This window comes from Pyrgilauda ruficollis, unplaced genomic scaffold (assembly GCF_017590135.1).
Source record: "Pyrgilauda ruficollis isolate IOZ18807 unplaced genomic scaffold, ASM1759013v1 scaffold25, whole genome shotgun sequence".
NCBI classification, from domain to species: domain Eukaryota; kingdom Metazoa; phylum Chordata; class Aves; order Passeriformes; family Passeridae; genus Pyrgilauda; species Pyrgilauda ruficollis.
This window is the reverse complement of record NW_024523822.1, coordinates 5,146,581-5,161,922: the sequence shown is the minus strand read 5'-3', so window position 1 is coordinate 5,161,922 and position 15,342 is coordinate 5,146,581. Positions and strand designations below refer to the sequence as shown.

The 15,342-nt window shown below is 39.9% G+C and overlaps 2 protein-coding genes across 3 annotated transcripts in view; both read left to right on the top strand.

Moving 5' to 3' along the window:
- MAP3K1 (mitogen-activated protein kinase kinase kinase 1) overlaps window positions 1-2,758 on the top strand; it is a 58,078-nt gene extending 55,320 nt beyond the window's left edge. For both annotated transcript variants that reach the window (XM_041470828.1, XM_041470827.1), the window contains exon 20: window positions 497-2,758. In XM_041470828.1, coding sequence (XP_041326762.1) covers window positions 497-646 — 150 coding nt within the window. In that variant the 3' untranslated portion in view covers window positions 647-2,758. The remainder of the gene's footprint in view (window positions 1-496) is intronic.
- A 4,340-nt stretch (window positions 2,759-7,098) lies between these two features.
- SETD9 (SET domain containing 9) lies at window positions 7,099-14,609 on the top strand. Its single transcript, XM_041470876.1, has 6 exons — window positions 7,099-7,206; window positions 7,906-8,270; window positions 9,938-10,061; window positions 11,003-11,118; window positions 12,221-12,326; window positions 14,469-14,609. Exons 1-6 carry the CDS (start codon window positions 7,121-7,123, stop codon window positions 14,554-14,556), a joined length of 885 nt encoding a protein of 294 aa, XP_041326810.1. The 5' UTR covers window positions 7,099-7,120; the 3' UTR covers window positions 14,557-14,609.
- Window positions 14,610-15,342: the final 733 nt, after the last annotated feature.

The window sequence follows — 15,342 nt, the reverse complement described above, 5'->3', positions numbered from 1 at the left end:
AAATTAAAATTAATTTGGTTGGGAGGGATCTGTGTCTTTCTGAGAAATATTTGCATTTGGGTAGTAGCAGAAATACAGTAAAGGCAGTGCAAGAAAGCACACCCAGTTTACTTCTTGTAGTGTAACATCGCTCAGCTTAATCTCTCTCCATGGTGACTCATGCCAGTTAACAGTGAAGGCAGCTAGTACACTAAAGAATGTCCATATGTGTGCTGTAGGAGCTTTTTCTGTGGCCTGCTGTGAGATGATCACTGCAAGATCTTGCTGTGAGGAGAACTTTTAAAGAAAAGTATCAGGAAGGAGTCAAACTAAAAAGCAATAGGCATAAGGACAATAAACTGAAAGTAGTAATGTAATCTTCAAACTGCAGTGTGAAACATGCTGAAGAGTTCATAAATCTAACTCATCAGCTGAAATTATCAGTTTGTGGAATGTTTGTGGGCTAGGAGAGGGGGCATAATCACTGATTTCTAAAAAGTTATTTCCCCTTGTTCAGATTGCTAGTGCAACTACTGCTCCATCAATCCCTACACATCTGTCTCCAGGCTTGAAAGATGTGACTCTTCGGTGTTTAGAACTTCAACCTCAGGACAGACCACCTTCAAGGGAGCTGCTGAAACACCCAGTCTTCCGTACTACATGGTAGCTACTTATTTGTAAGGCTGAAATACTGAAGAAAATGCTACTGAATATACAGTAACTGTCTTGCAGTGCAGCAAATTATATTATTCTGCTGGCCTTAATGATATTTACATTAAGAACATAAGGCCAGTGGAGGACCCTACCTAAGTATGTGATTGACAAATCAAGATCTTTACCTAAGCTCAGTATGCAACATTTGACAATTCATGCAGAGATTTGTAAACTGTGCCTTTTCAAACATCTGGCTCTATGTTAACATAAAAACATTTTTCCTTAAATCTGCATGATTATTTAGCAGGTAAGTGATTTTTATTTAATTTAGAGCACTGTTTCAGCACTATTAGAAGCTGAGAGGCTCTAGATCTATTTTAATATCGCAATCACTGTTCAATTTCACATGTAGATGCTCTGCAATTAGTAAGTTTTCAATACTGGTTAAAAGGACATTCTGTATCTGTCCCTTTTAATTACCTGATGCTCTCTGAGTAACAAATCCAAATATTGATGGAAACTTTAAAAAAAGCATTTGCCTTCCTGTAAAGTAAGAGCAGGCACTCATGGTTCACTGTGCATTTACTGCTGGCCATGTAATTTCTTTTGAAATCAAAGTTTGTTTTCTTTGTATTTTTAACTTTCATGAAAAGGGGATATTTTAAAGTAGTCTTTAGAAAAAAAGATGCAAGCTGTGTCATGGAATATTTTCCTGACACAAGAGTTTTAAAACCAGATTTGCTGGAAATCTGGGATAAAATGCCACCTTCAACAAGGATATGTTGAAGGCTCTGATAGTATAGGTTATTTAATAAACAAGATTGTTCTGTATAAAGCAACTTAGTCTGAACCATGCTAGAAGTTGAGCCTTTTTTTTCATATAGCAGTTTCTTCTGGCAAATTGTGTAGAGAAGTTTCATGTCAAGGGCCCCCCAAACCCAGCTTCCATTAAAAATTTTATGGGAGACTTTGGCATGTACTTCAGTGTGAGCAGGTGCCAAATGAGCAAATCTCATTCTTTGTGTAAAGAAACTGAGGTTACATTCTCTACTGATAACAAGTTTTACCTGCTGTTTTCCTTCTGCCGTACATCATCTATTTACTGTAGCCATTAGTGGTAATTTAATTTGAAAATGTTAAGAATATTACCATAAGAAAGGTATTTATTTTAACAAGAAACAAACTTGGACTTGAAGATCAAGATAAAGTGAAATGTGAAGTAAAGCTTCACCTTTAGTGCAAAACTTGTTGGTTTTTAGGAGATGTGGGGGTTTTTTTTTTAAACAGGTTTTTAAAATTATTTTAAAGGCAGGTTTTTAGATTCTGATGCATGTAATTCTGAAGGAAAATGGCAGCTTTTTCTTTTGCTTTTTTAAAAAATGGGGATCTTTTTTAATCTAATAATGATTGTGTTTAATCCATTTTGAAAAAAAATACTGTTCATGTTATAACTCTTCAGAAGCCAGTTGGATTGTTGGACTCAAATAGAATTGGTTATTTTCAAAGACTCAGGACAAACTAAATAAGCTATAGTACCTTAAAAGTGTATAATACAAATTGGAAGCAAGACATCTTAAAGATAAGTTTACATGAATGATAGTGCTCATACTAATAAAAAAAAAAAAAAAAACAACAAACCATGTCATTAGTTGTGAATGTGTTTCTTTTGGAAATTATACATTCCTTTGTTTTTGAAGATTGGCAGACTTTGAAGAGTTAAAAAGATAATACCGAAATGTGAAGTTTGGTAGCTCTGTTTTGTACTTGACATTTTTTTGACCACTTTAGAATTTCTCATTCTAATAAGATTGTTTCCAAGTCTTTCCTATGTGCAAGCTTTAAAGGATGCACTCTTGCCAATTCATGTACTGGAAGATCAGTTTTCAGATTAATACTGTTTCTGGCAGAAATGTAAACTGTATAAACTGATGAACCTCAGCTAATCAGTATTACTATGTAGATCACCATGCCTACCACATTTCAAACTCAAACTGCCTCTTAGGTGTCCAAATGCATTTGTTTGAGTTTGCATTTCCCTCGGCTTGCTGGTAATTGTGGTGTTTTTAAAATGGATATGTGATGTAATATTCTTATTTTCTTTGGATCAAAGCTGGACTGAAAATTGTATTGTGTAATTATTTTTCGTGTTCTTAATGTTATTTGGTACTTAAGTTGTAAATAACGTCTACTGCTGTTTATTCCAGTTTCTACTACCTCAGGTGTCCTATAGAGTTTCTTCTACCAAAGTTCACTTTCACAATGAAATTATATTTGCTATGTGACTGATTCCTAAGACTTCCAGGGCTTAAGGGCTAACTTCTATTAGCACCTTACTGTGCAAGCAAATTTTACAGAAATCTCTGGGTTAAGAAATTTGGCTTCATTGTATCCTTTGTTATTTTAAATATATCAAGATATTTTAATTAAAAGTTTTTACCCCATTGAACCAATTTTATATAGTATAATTTGTACGTATTTTGGTGGTTTTTGTCTTTATAGTAAATAAAAGTTTTTGAACAAACTTTGTCCTTTGCTTACTGTAAGACAAACACATTCCTTTTACTGATGGAAATAAAATATTTCTGGTACACTTCACTGTTCATACACAATTTCATACACTTGCTATATCAAGACTTATTTTCTAATAAAGGGCAGCAACACAGACTAATTTTTTTAAAATTAATGATAAAGAAAGGAACTTGTCATGTGACAGCACTGTTATCTACGAATCTCACTTGATTATGCCTTCAAGCCAGAAATTGTCTAAATTTTGCATTACTGCAAAGGTAACAATTATCTATTCAAGTGAGCTGGTTAAGTCAGTTCTGGAGCCATTGAAGTGTGTTGGAAGTCAATCTGTTGTTTTATGTTTCTGGTGAAATAATTCTGTTGCTTGAGATTTTAATAGCAAACATAAGCCTTTTATTATTCAGGCAATCCATACATTGCAAAGCTAGAGCTTGTTTCAGTTCTTGTGTTTCTCCAGGTATTTTTTAAATTTCAAAAATTAATAATTTTTTATGGAAACAGATTTCAACTGTCGGCTTTCTTGTGACTATAAATTCTGTATTTCAAAGGACTGCAGTTTTTATTATTTTTATTAGGTATGAGACTTTCTGCAGATAGATACAAGTGTATCAATTCAGAAAAAACTGGCAGCAGAAATCTTCAAATAAATTCTAATACCTGATTTCTCAAATCAGAAAAATGTACTACCTGAAATGTCGGAAAGGAAAATACATGGCAAGGATTAAGTAGGAGATAAACTTACTATAATGTATCTGATTTCCTATAGAAGTTCTGAATCCTGCAGTACTGTGTCCTACTTGTGATGTTGCAGTCTCCTTTTTAGGAACAAGGGATGGCAGAAATCACTGGTGCCCAGCAGATGACAGTAAACTTCAAAGACACCTACTTAGGGAGCCAAGTATGTGCACAGGGCATGTTCGGTTCTTGCACAGGGAAAGGGTAAGCTCCATGCCTGGTGTGACTTCTCCAGTGAGAATAAAATCACATTTCTGCCTGTTGGTCATAGGTTGAAGTCTGATGGCATTTCATCTTTGCAAGTTCTCTCTCGATGCCAAGGAGTGCCTCCAGAACATGTTGGAATGTCACATATGTCCTTTCATCACATGAAAGTGGGCAACTTGTGTGCATGGCAGTTGTGACCTGACAGCCCACCTCCCAAAGTTCTCTATTTCCCTCACTAACTTTTCACTCATTGCTTAGTCTTCCTTAGTGACCTGAATCATGCTGCGACTACCTTACTTTTAAGAGCCACGGTATGCATGTGATGTGGTGAACATGTCTGCTGTTTTGTGGTTATAGCACATGGCTGCTGAAACCAGAGTTGCAAGTCTTGAGGTGAGACCTTTCTTCCCTGTAATTACCGAGGAAGGCCAGGAGATGGCAGGGAAGCACTTTGCGGCAGCCACTGTGCCTTTTCCTGCATTTTCCCTCAATTTCTTCAGTTCGCACTAGCTCTGCACTAAGCTCCTGTTCTTGGAAAAGGTGAGGCAGACCAACAGTGGAATTGAAGTGATTGTGGAATAAATCAAGGCACAACTTTAAGTATTTGTAAAGCTCTGAGATGGTAAGTTAATTCTGATAGTTACATTGCTTTGGTGGGCCTGTCTCAAATTTCCCAAACCCTTGCCAAAATTTCAGGTCCAGAGGAAGGACTGTAACCCCTTAGAGTGTTTTAAATGTCTGATTTCTCTATTTACTCCAAAACAAATTCTCAAATGCTCTGTATTTTTTAAACTGCTTTCTGAATAAAGTAAAATACATACATATGTGTTCTTTTTTCCCAGTTTAATGTGTAATAAATAGGTGTGATTCATGCTGATAAAATTGAAACTAATCAATATTGATACAGTAATTAATATTTCGAAATAATAAAACAGTTAAAGGTGTAATGCCAAGAAAGAAAGGGAGAGGAGGGGCTCTCCCCCCTTCTCCTGCAGATGTTCAGAACAGGAAGAAGCAAGAGATAACTATTACTAAATTCATTTGGAAGAGAGGAAAATTTGGTTGGACATCCAGGAAAATGCTAATTATGTGAGATTTGTTGCTTTGATGCTAAAACATAATATTGGCTTGTATGATACTAGCTTTGGCTTACATTATACCAGCTTGGTGTGCATGTGTAATCAAAAAGGTGAATCAAAGGACATTGAGGAAGAGGAGAGGCCTTCATCAGGGATGACCCCCAAAGAGTGGTGCAACCACCTGAAAATGGTGGAACATGCGTGGTAAAGGTGGAAATGAGGGCAGAGATACAAGTGTGACAAATCGAAAATGGGAGGAGATAGTAATGACGTACAGCATAAAAGAGGGAATTTTGCCTTGGCAAGCTTGTACGTGAGGTGACAGGGGTCAAGCCCTGCCCTCCGTACCCTGCGCTACCCCATGCAGTTATTTTTGCTTCTATGCTATTATAAGAACCTAATTATCCCTTATTTTTACCAAATTATATTGTCAATATTTCAAGTGTATTCAATTTTATATATTTTAAGCTACTTAATTAAAGTTGCTGGTACATTTAATTTCATTGGGTTTCTTTTATGATGGGATAATTGGGCAAATGTAACAATTAGCAGTGTTAAACTAAAACTGAAGATGAGCAGCATCCAAAGATTTAAATTTAATGAAACTGGGTATCCAAGCAGCTAAAGGACAACAGTGGCCAAAAATGGTAACAGTATCTTTACACCTGTGGTGGTTTGTAGAGAATTATTTGGGGACCATTGCTAATTTCTGAAGACCAATTGCTGAGTGATTGTTTTCCTCGCTAGAGTTTTTTTAAATTAGCTTAGAGATAAGTGATGGTAGAATGTGGCACCAAAAGGGCTTATGCCCCTGTTTGTAAATGCTCATGATTTGTAGTATATCCCTTCACTCTGTGTACTCTGATGCTGCTGCTTGCTGTACATCAGTCAGTGGGAAGCACCTTTAAATCTACAGTAGCTTATGATGCTACAAAGTACAACTCGTCTCCTTGTTACCACAGCCACATACTAGCTAAAACTGTGGACAGAAGTGTAACAAGGCTCACGTCTATAACTGAGCCACTCTTTTTATGACATGGATCACAACTCTGGAGGACAAATCTTAGCAGGAGCAGCTGAGGGAGCTCGGGTGGGGGTGGGGATGGGCTCAGCCTGGAGAGAAAGAAATTCAGATGTGACCTGCCTGAAAGGATGTTGGAGCCAGGTGCGGGTCGGCCTCTTCTCCCGGGAAAGAGGATGTGAGGATGTGGCCTTAAGTGCTGCGAGGGAGGTTCAGGTTGGATATTAGGAGGAATTTCTTCACAGGGAGGATGATTAGACGTCGGAATGGGCTGCCCGGGGAGGTGGTGGAGTCGCTGTCCCTGGAGATGTTTAAGGGGAGATTGAACAGTGATACTCACTGTGGTGTTTGGTCATAGGCTGGACTCGATCCGAGATGTCTTTTCAAACCTAATTAGTTCCGTGACTATCTGAGGCACTAACAGCCCTTAGCATCACTAGAAGCAGGCACTGGATGATTTTGGAGAGGTGATCTGACAGAGTAAGGAGTGGTCTTTAACGGCCGCTTCTAGATAATTTTTAAACCACCTTTTCATCTGATCTTGTCTTTTGGGATTGTTCAGTACAACACAGAAGGTGCAACGTAGCATTGATCCAAGAGAACTGTGTGTATTTCCGTATGCAAGTGTGCACCCAGGAGCTATGCGTTTTCATTCCCGGTGCCTGCAGCTTTCCCGGTTCTGGGTATTGCGCCTCGTTACCGGCGGCGCGGAGCTAGACCCGGGCCCGCGCCCTCGGCTCCGGCGGCTTCCCCTCACGGCCCGGCCGCCGCTCGGCACCCGCCGGCGGCTCGCAGCCAATGGCAGTCCAGGACACAAACGCGCCGGCGTGTGTCCGGAGCGCGGATTGGTTGTTCCAGTTTGCGCGGGCGCGGCTCGGCGGGGGGGCGGGGCCGGGGCCGTGAGGCAGAGGTCGCCATGCTGCGGGAGCTGCGGCGGCGCTGGAGCTCCTACAAGTACCGCTTCGTGCCCTGGCTCGCCCTCAACCTCCGCCGCCAGCGCAGGTGAGGCGCGGAGAAAGGCCCCGGGCGCCAGCCCAGACCCCGCTGCCCCTCGTCGGGATGGTCTGGGGCGCCGCAGGGGCTCACTCGGGTTTGTCACTCAGAAGTGCTTCAGCATTGGTCTCCCCTCGGCTGTCATGAAATTCTTAGTCAGACACCTTAAAATGGTATTTAACGTTGAAGATAGATAGATAGATAGATAGAAAGGATAAGATAAATAATTTATTTTTGGTAAGATGTGTATGCCCTACTTCAATCGTAAAAGTAGTGTTTGAATTTAACTTGTTACGACATATTTGTAAGTAACAAAACTAAAACAAGTAACTAAATTAAAACCTTCCTTGCCCATGCAATATTTGTCATACTTCATTTAAAGTGTAATGAGCTCTTTGTATTTTTTTAAATAAACATGATAATTTTGGTTTTGGTGCTTTTTTCATTGAGAGCTCAGTAGGGTTTAACCTACTTGTGGTAAATACTCAGAGATGATGATTTATAGTAGAACAGGTACCAGTTTTTATTAAACACTCCTTTAGTGTTTTAACAGTGGCTTTAGCTTGAACAAGCATGAAAAAAGTTTGGGGTTTTCTAAAACAACAAGTGTATCGAAGTTACTGGTGCTGCAAAATGGCTCTTTTCTGTTTAGAAAAAAAAAAAGATAACATATGCTTCTTATTTTAGAATATTTTATTTTCTTTACAGGACCCTTCGATATGTTCCTGAAAGCTCTCAAGACAAAATTATTGCTGATGAAGATGTTTTTGAAACACTACTGAAAACATTTAAAGCTCTGTTCATAAATGACTTCAGTAGACAAGCAGATATTCTGGCCTTGCTTCCAGAAGTCAAGTGTCAATATCTGGAATTACTTACTGTGGAGCAGAAGCAGTCAGAAGTAAATTCTTGTAACCATCAGGGTCAGCAGGTGTTTAGTCCTGAGGAAGTTTTGTTTAACACGCTTGGGTTCACTGTTAGCAGAGAGCGGAGTTCGCTGGCGTCTGCTGGAACTGGAGTCTTTGTTACCAGAGGTTTTGTTCCGAAAGGGACGGTTGTGTCTATGTATCCTGGTAATGGAGCGTTCTTATTTTTGATTAAGTTAGATAGGACTTGTAACCATCTGATCGTGGAATGCCAAAGATTTACACTAATTTTTATTCTGTGGGTTTTCTTTCTGTCATTCCTTAACAAAATCACTGGTTAGGCTGCGTGAGAATATTTATAAACTATCTAGAGTTATTTTGGAAATACAAAAAACAATATTGGGAAGGATAATTTTGTTTATAAAAAAATTTTAGTACTTAAAGCCTGATTTTCCTGCAGCTGTAAAACCTGTTCCAAATCCTTTAAATGTAAGTGCACAGGAGAAATTTAAAGTAGATTAACAGAACAGTTTAATTCTTTGGGGTTTCCATTTTGGTTCAGGATTTGAAAAATGAGGTTTGAGATCTCCACACAGGTCAGTAGACAATTGCATGAGCTTCTTCAAGTACAGAAGGACAAAATGGAGAATGAAAATAAAACCTTCATTTAGCAGAACTTTGTTCCATGAAGTGTGTTTGGAAAAATCAATACTTCTGTCTTCCTTATTTCTTGGAACTGTATTTGCATACATTTCTTAAAAAGGTTTGTAATTCTATCAGTATGGTCAAGCTAGCAGCTCTGCTGAGTTGCTTTGGGTTTGTTTCTGTTTCATCTGCCAGCAGAATCATCCCCTGTGGTCTCTGGCTTGTGCCAGCGATGCAGCATCAGGAGCAGTCCCAGCATTCACTGGACAGTGGAGTGCATTTTTTGCAGTGCCTGCCCATTGCCATTGATTACTCGTGAACTGACTGGTTGTTAAGTGACAGTGAGAGAGCCTGCCACTTTCACAGCTCACTTCAAATTTCAGGCACATACTAGATGTGAGCATAGGCTCATTCAGAGTCTCCTGTGACAGCTTTTCTAGCAAAACAAGAGGATGGGCTGTTGAAATGCCTTCTCAGGGTAAGGACCTGCCAGGCTGGGCAAGGGACCTGTGTACAGGGACTGCAGCCTGCCTGGGGCCTTTGCCTGGCTCCTTGTGAGATTGCAGTGCAGGATTTCTGCAGAGAAGTGCTGAAGATGTAGTGGGTGTGAGGGATGCAGGACAACGATTTCATGAAAATTGGCAAGCCAGTCAGCTTGCCGGTTGCTTTTCTCTGCTTGGAAGTCTTGGCAGGTTAAATCCTCTCCTCAGATTTGGGAAACAGCCTACTGAAATATTTTGTTCTGGGTTTGTCATTTTTCATCTCCTGGACCAAACAAAATCCCTGTAGTAATGGAGGGAGGTGTTTCAGATTCTTTGCTGAATCTGTGTGTGTTTTTCAGAGTCCTGATGCAGTAGTAATAAAACAACTTAGTATCTTAAGCTGTGTTTTCCTGAACACAGTATGACCTGATGTTTTCATCTCTGAAGCACGCTAGTTGGCTGTAAGGCTTCATCTACCTCTCCCAAGCATATTTGGTTCAGGTCTTCTATGATTTCCTGTGGGGCATCTCTCTTTGTAATATATCAGCTCATTTAGTTGAGAGGGGATTTTTTACACAAAAAGTTGTGTCTGAAAGCTTGTAGGTTTACAGATGTCAGTGTCACTAAGTGAGAGGGGACTTCTGTCCTACCCACTGTCTCTCCTTTGAGTTTCTGTGTGGAGGGGGCTGAAAGCCCATTCTGACAGTTAACTTACTTTCTTTTGAAATAATATCTGTCTTGCAACAGGTACAGTATACAGAAAGCATGAGCCCATCTTTTTCCAGTCCCTTGGCAATCCCTTTATTTTTAGGTGCATTGATGGTGTCCTTATTGATGGGAACGATAAAGGACTGTCAAGATCAGTGTACAGGTAAGCAGAAGAAATAGAGAATTATCACTCATCTGATTTAAAACAGGGGTACTCCTCATTTTAGTTCCCTGTTTCTTACCCTGAGTTGTACAAGATTGTCATCCACCTGTGCATGGCTCATAATACAAACAGCACAGGGGTGAGTGATGTTGGATGTGATCCATTATGTACTTGTGTCTTCATCTGTAACATCAGTGAGATGCATTTTGATGCAGAGACTTTCCTGTACAGAAAATAATTGTACTAGAGCAGGATGTAGTGTAAAAGTATTGAAATGTTTCTGAGCTGTTACTCAGACCTGCTTACTTCATTAAGTCCAAGTCCCTGCTCCTTGTGGGACTACCTAAAACTGAACCATGTGACTAGGACCATCACACACGCGTTGAACTATGACAGATTTGGTGCTGTGGTCATTCCCCAGAGGAGCCCTGTGACTGGCCACCCTCTCAGTGGAGAATCTTTTCATAATGTCCAGTCTGAACTTCCCCTGACACAGCTAACTGGTTGATTTACCTTAAAATGCAATTTGTGTTTAAATATGATGTGAAAAGAACTAGGAGGTTGATATAAAATAATACCTAGTTTGAATAGTAATACCCACTAATACCAGATTTTAATTTCTGGAATGAGTTGAAAGCTAATATTGTAATGAGTCTTTGCATTTTAAGAGATGAGTGAAAGGTGTTGATGCTTCTATAATGGCAACATAAGATGTTGATTTGTGGAAGAGTGTGTGGTAGTTTTGTGCAGGTTCTTCCACCAGAGTCTGAAGGACATCACAGAGTAGTGGGAGCTGTTGGTCTATGCACATGCCCTCCATCCCATGTGGGTTGGGCAGTTCTTAAGTTTATGCAGTGACTGTGGCCATTCCTACAGAGGAGGTAAGATATCCTGTTAGACGAAGGAGCTGTGATCCACGCTAATGCTGTCGGGCATTTCAGGTCTTGCAACAGAAGAGATCAACTTGGCCCTTTTCAAATGAGTGATGAGAGCTGGCTCACAGCCACCCTGCAAAACCCACTGGCAGTGGGACAGTATGTCAACAACTGCTCACATGGTAAGTTGCCAGGTAAATTTTCCAAGTATGAGTTTGGCTTTATGAATACAAATTATTTTTAAGGTGACACAGAGAATAGGAAATTGATCTGGGGGGCAGTAGTACTGCTTAAAACAAGCACTTAGGTAGTAAAACTTTTCTGAGGTTTTTTGTCACAGCTGAATGTTAGAATCCTTCCATGCAGCAACACTTCAAATATACTTTTTATTTTCTCACTGATGCCCCACTTTCCCTCCTGGTATATGAATGAAAGGCACACACCCAAAAGTGAGGTGGTGGGAAAGGATATCTGGCAAAGTACCACCAAGACAGTTTAGAGTTGCAGATCAAGTTTTCCAGTATTGTTCCAGGAGGCTTCATGAGAAAACTATACACAGTGACATGTACAGTAAGATTCTATCAATGCTCACTTTGAACTGCAAGACCTTTTTTAGACTTACGTTTATGCACAAAATCTAGGAAACTGTTGTTGTAATCGCACTTGTTGGACCTGAAGAAGGGAACTACTTATTCTGTGTCACTGTTGCTCTTAAGTAACTCACAGGAACAGTTGTACTACAGAGAGTTGAGTTGAATTGATACCATACTCAGCTTCTAAGTGGCTTTCATAGCCTGCATTGTGCTGAAGATTCTCTGCCTCCAAGTAGCATTCAGAAAGGTTGCTGGAGGAGCAAACTGGGGATTGGCACAGAGATACAGGGGTGTCCCACTAAACTGTTTCTTCCAGGTGATGTCTATGTAAGAGGTGATTTTCTCCCTGCCTGTATTTCTGACATGTTTTACCACCAGGCAAAAACATTTTCCAGTTTTTTTAATTGTAAAAGCAAACACTGTATTTGGAACTATTGGCAGTGCTGTAAGCTACCCTTGGCACTAAACAAGATGTGCCTCTTCATTGACATGTTGATAACTGGGCAAACCTCCTGTACATGATTGCGTACCTCTTGTGTAATTCAAAATAGGCCTTCAGAGGAGTGCAGTACCTCCCAACAGAGGAATGGTTTTCAGTCTTGGTGAAGCATCTGGTTCTTCTGTAGCAGCACATTTGATGTTTTTACACATCTCCTAAGCTCTATCTAATAACTTTTTTTTTTATTCCTAGAAAAAGCAGCAAACGTGTGTTATCAAGAGTTCGACGTGCCAGGACATTTTCCAGTAGAATTGAAACAATATCTTCCAAACATCGTCTACAGCCATGACATAGAGAGGTTGGCAGCAAATGAAAGAGCTCGTAGATTTGTATTATACAAAGCATACTGCATGTGTAAAGAAAAGACAGACATGGTTGAAAAATCACAAACCATATGAAGATGAGTTGCACAAAAAGTGTGTAACTGTATGGGAGAGTTACCTTTCTGAATAGACTAATTTTAATTGTGAGACTAATTTTTTTCCCTCATTTTCACACATGAAATCAGTGTATCTGAAGATACTTTTACAAGCAGTGTTGCACTATAGTGCAATTCTACTGAATCCCATAAAGCAGTAGTTGTGCTTTGTATTACAGTACTGAGGCTTTTCAGTACATCTCTCAAATCTGTTTCAGCCTTGACCAAAGCCCTTCTGAGATAATTCAAATTTAGGCTTCTTACTCTCTGTTCTCCATCTCTTCTGCTTATGTGACAAATAAGCAGATGAATTTGCAAGAAGAAACCTAAAATTGTATTGAGACAATACAGTGTGAAATACTGTGCAATACAAGGGCATATAGTTACAGTACAATTAGTAAAATTACAACATCCTGTTCATGACTTGAAAGTCCACCTTTTTTCAGAAATTAGAACACTTGAAAATATTTCTCAGATAATCCTTTTAATTTCAAGGATGTATAGGAATTTTAGAGTAGATCATCGGAACTTATAGTGTAATTCTGGAGTTACTTAAGTACTCTGACATTGGAGAAAGTAGTGGTGCATACTGGAAAAACGGCTTTTCTGATTGAACTTAGAGTTTCTTGAGTGAAGGTTAAAGGTGCACTTGGAATCTCTAGATAATTAAATAGTTCTAATAAAATACACAGTAAGACTAAATTCTCAGGAAACCTGGATACTGTACTTGAAGTGTGAAAAGCACATAAACTATAGGACTGCTTCAGGAAGGGGGAATTTTGCTCTTGCTTGGAATCTGTCCAAAAAATATGGTCTTCTGGTCATCATTTCTCCCAGTGTGCTGCCACGAGACAAAAGATCACATCTGCTTCTAGGTGCTTGTTTCATGCTGACAGCATAGATTATCTGGCTTCTAGATCTTTTTATGTCTTATGAAACAGTTCTCAGTACTTATCTACCTTGTTGTTTCAATATGTTTCAAAATGGCCTCATACTAAATTTTGAATAGTGGAGACTTGAGTTGATGCTGTTTTCCACTTCCTGGTTCATCAGTACGCAAAGCATGTGCTCTCCTTCCCAGAACACATACTTCAGTTTTAGGGCATAGTCATTCACTAAAAGGAAGTTCAGAGAGGTGGGTTTCTACATTTCTGTGTGAGGAATGGGCTGCCAGCCCCTGTTTTCAGCTGACTGAGGGAACTGGGGGTGTTTAGCCTGGAGAAAAGATTCAGTTTATCACTCTCTACAACTCCCTGAAAGGTGGCTGTGGTCAGGTGGGGTTGGTCTCTTTCACCAGGCAGCAACTGACAGAACCAGAGGACAGTCTTAAGCTGTGCCAAGGGAAATACAGATTGGATGTTAGGAAAAAGTTTTTCACTGGAAGGGTGATAAATGGAATGGTACTGGTATGGTTTTCCCGGGGAGGTGGTGGAGTCACCATCCCTGGATGTTTAAAAAAAGACTGGATGTGGCACTCGGTGCCATCGTTCAGTTGAGGTGTTAGGGCATGGATTGGACTCAATGGTCTTTTCCAACCTCGTGATTCTGTGACAGTTGACCCATCTGCAGATGGCAGCAGGTCTCTGGTGCAGCTAGGAGCCGTCTTCCTGGGTGGTGGTAGGCCTTAGGAGAGACGCTTTAGCCAGCTGGCACCTGTGGACCGGTGTGTCTGCAGGAGTGGCTTCTGCTGCATGAACTTTGCTGTAGCTTCTGTTCCTGTCTGAGTAAGTGTGTCTCTTACAGTCTTGACTAATTCTTTTCATCACTGAATGATTGTGTGGAACAAATGAGTGGAAACACTTTTTGCATTCCCACATAGGCTGTTGGTTTTTAAATTATATTGGTTTTCCTTATATTGCTGTCTGTATTCCAGTGTTGTTTTCCCATGTTCCCTGCCCTGCATTACGCGTATTTCTCAAAACTAATCTGGATGAGGCCACTGGTTAGGTTCTTGAAATGAAGAATTGAAAACAATTCAAAGAAAATATAACTTCACTTTGACATGTTTTGCTTCTTTTACAGCCACTTGAGGTGCGTAGTTCTTGTCACTCTCAGAGACATCAAGCAAGGAGAAGAACTTTTTTCAAATTACTACACTGTTGTCAGCTGAATTGAGTCAAAACTGAAGAAATCTGTGTCAATAAAATATGTATGGTGCCTGTACTTCAAGCTTCATCATCATTTTTGTGTAAGGGAGAGCTGTAGTTTTACCATCCAGAGAGCAAAACTGTAGGCTTGAATTTCTCTGAAAATGGTCTGTGTTTGATGCACAGGTGAAGATTTAACCATTTACATCATTAGGTTCTCAGATGTCTGCTGTTGTTATTTCTGTATTTTGGTGTTCAGCTGTCCATAAGGTAGTTCATAAAATTAAAACCTAAGTTCTGGACATGTAATTTGATCTACCAGATTGCACAGTTGTCTGTAACTGGGACTGTTGTAGTATTTTTCCATTTAATTTCCTATGCTTAAAATGGACACAACGTGTAAGAATGACTATCCTCTTGAATTGTATAATATATAATGCTAATCCTCATAGTTCACAGTAGTTACTAGGTCTTTTTTTTTTTGTTTTCTTCAAGTTGACCCCTTTGGCATCAGCTTGCTTTTAAAAAAACACGACAGTGCAGGCAGTTGTCCTAATCTTGTATGAAGCCCATTTTGGAGCCATGCTGATGGGCCCCTCAGCTGTACCTGCACAGTGCACTGTCATCTTGGGGCCATCTTGAGCCACTGGCTTTAGCTGTGCCAGTCCTGTGCCTGGCACAGGACTCCCCTAGTCCTGATTCCAGTGATTCATGACAAGTTTCCTGGCATATGGCAACTTCCATTGCTTTTATTCTTCAAGAGGACTTAGTTAATCAGTTGCTGGTATAAACAGGGCCCGCTATTCCCA

Coding starts and splice junctions, on each gene's coding strand:
- SETD9 (XM_041470876.1), top strand. CDS start 7,121: ATGCTGCGGGAGCTGCGGCGGCGCTGGAGCTCCTACAAGTACCGCTTC. Junction 8,271..9,937: donor GGTTGTGTCTATGTATCCTG/GTAATGGAGCGT, acceptor GTCTTGCAACAG/GTACAGTATACAGAAAGCAT. Junction 12,327..14,468: donor TACAGCCATGACATAGAGAG/GTTGGCAGCAAA, acceptor CTTCTTTTACAG/CCACTTGAGGTGCGTAGTTC.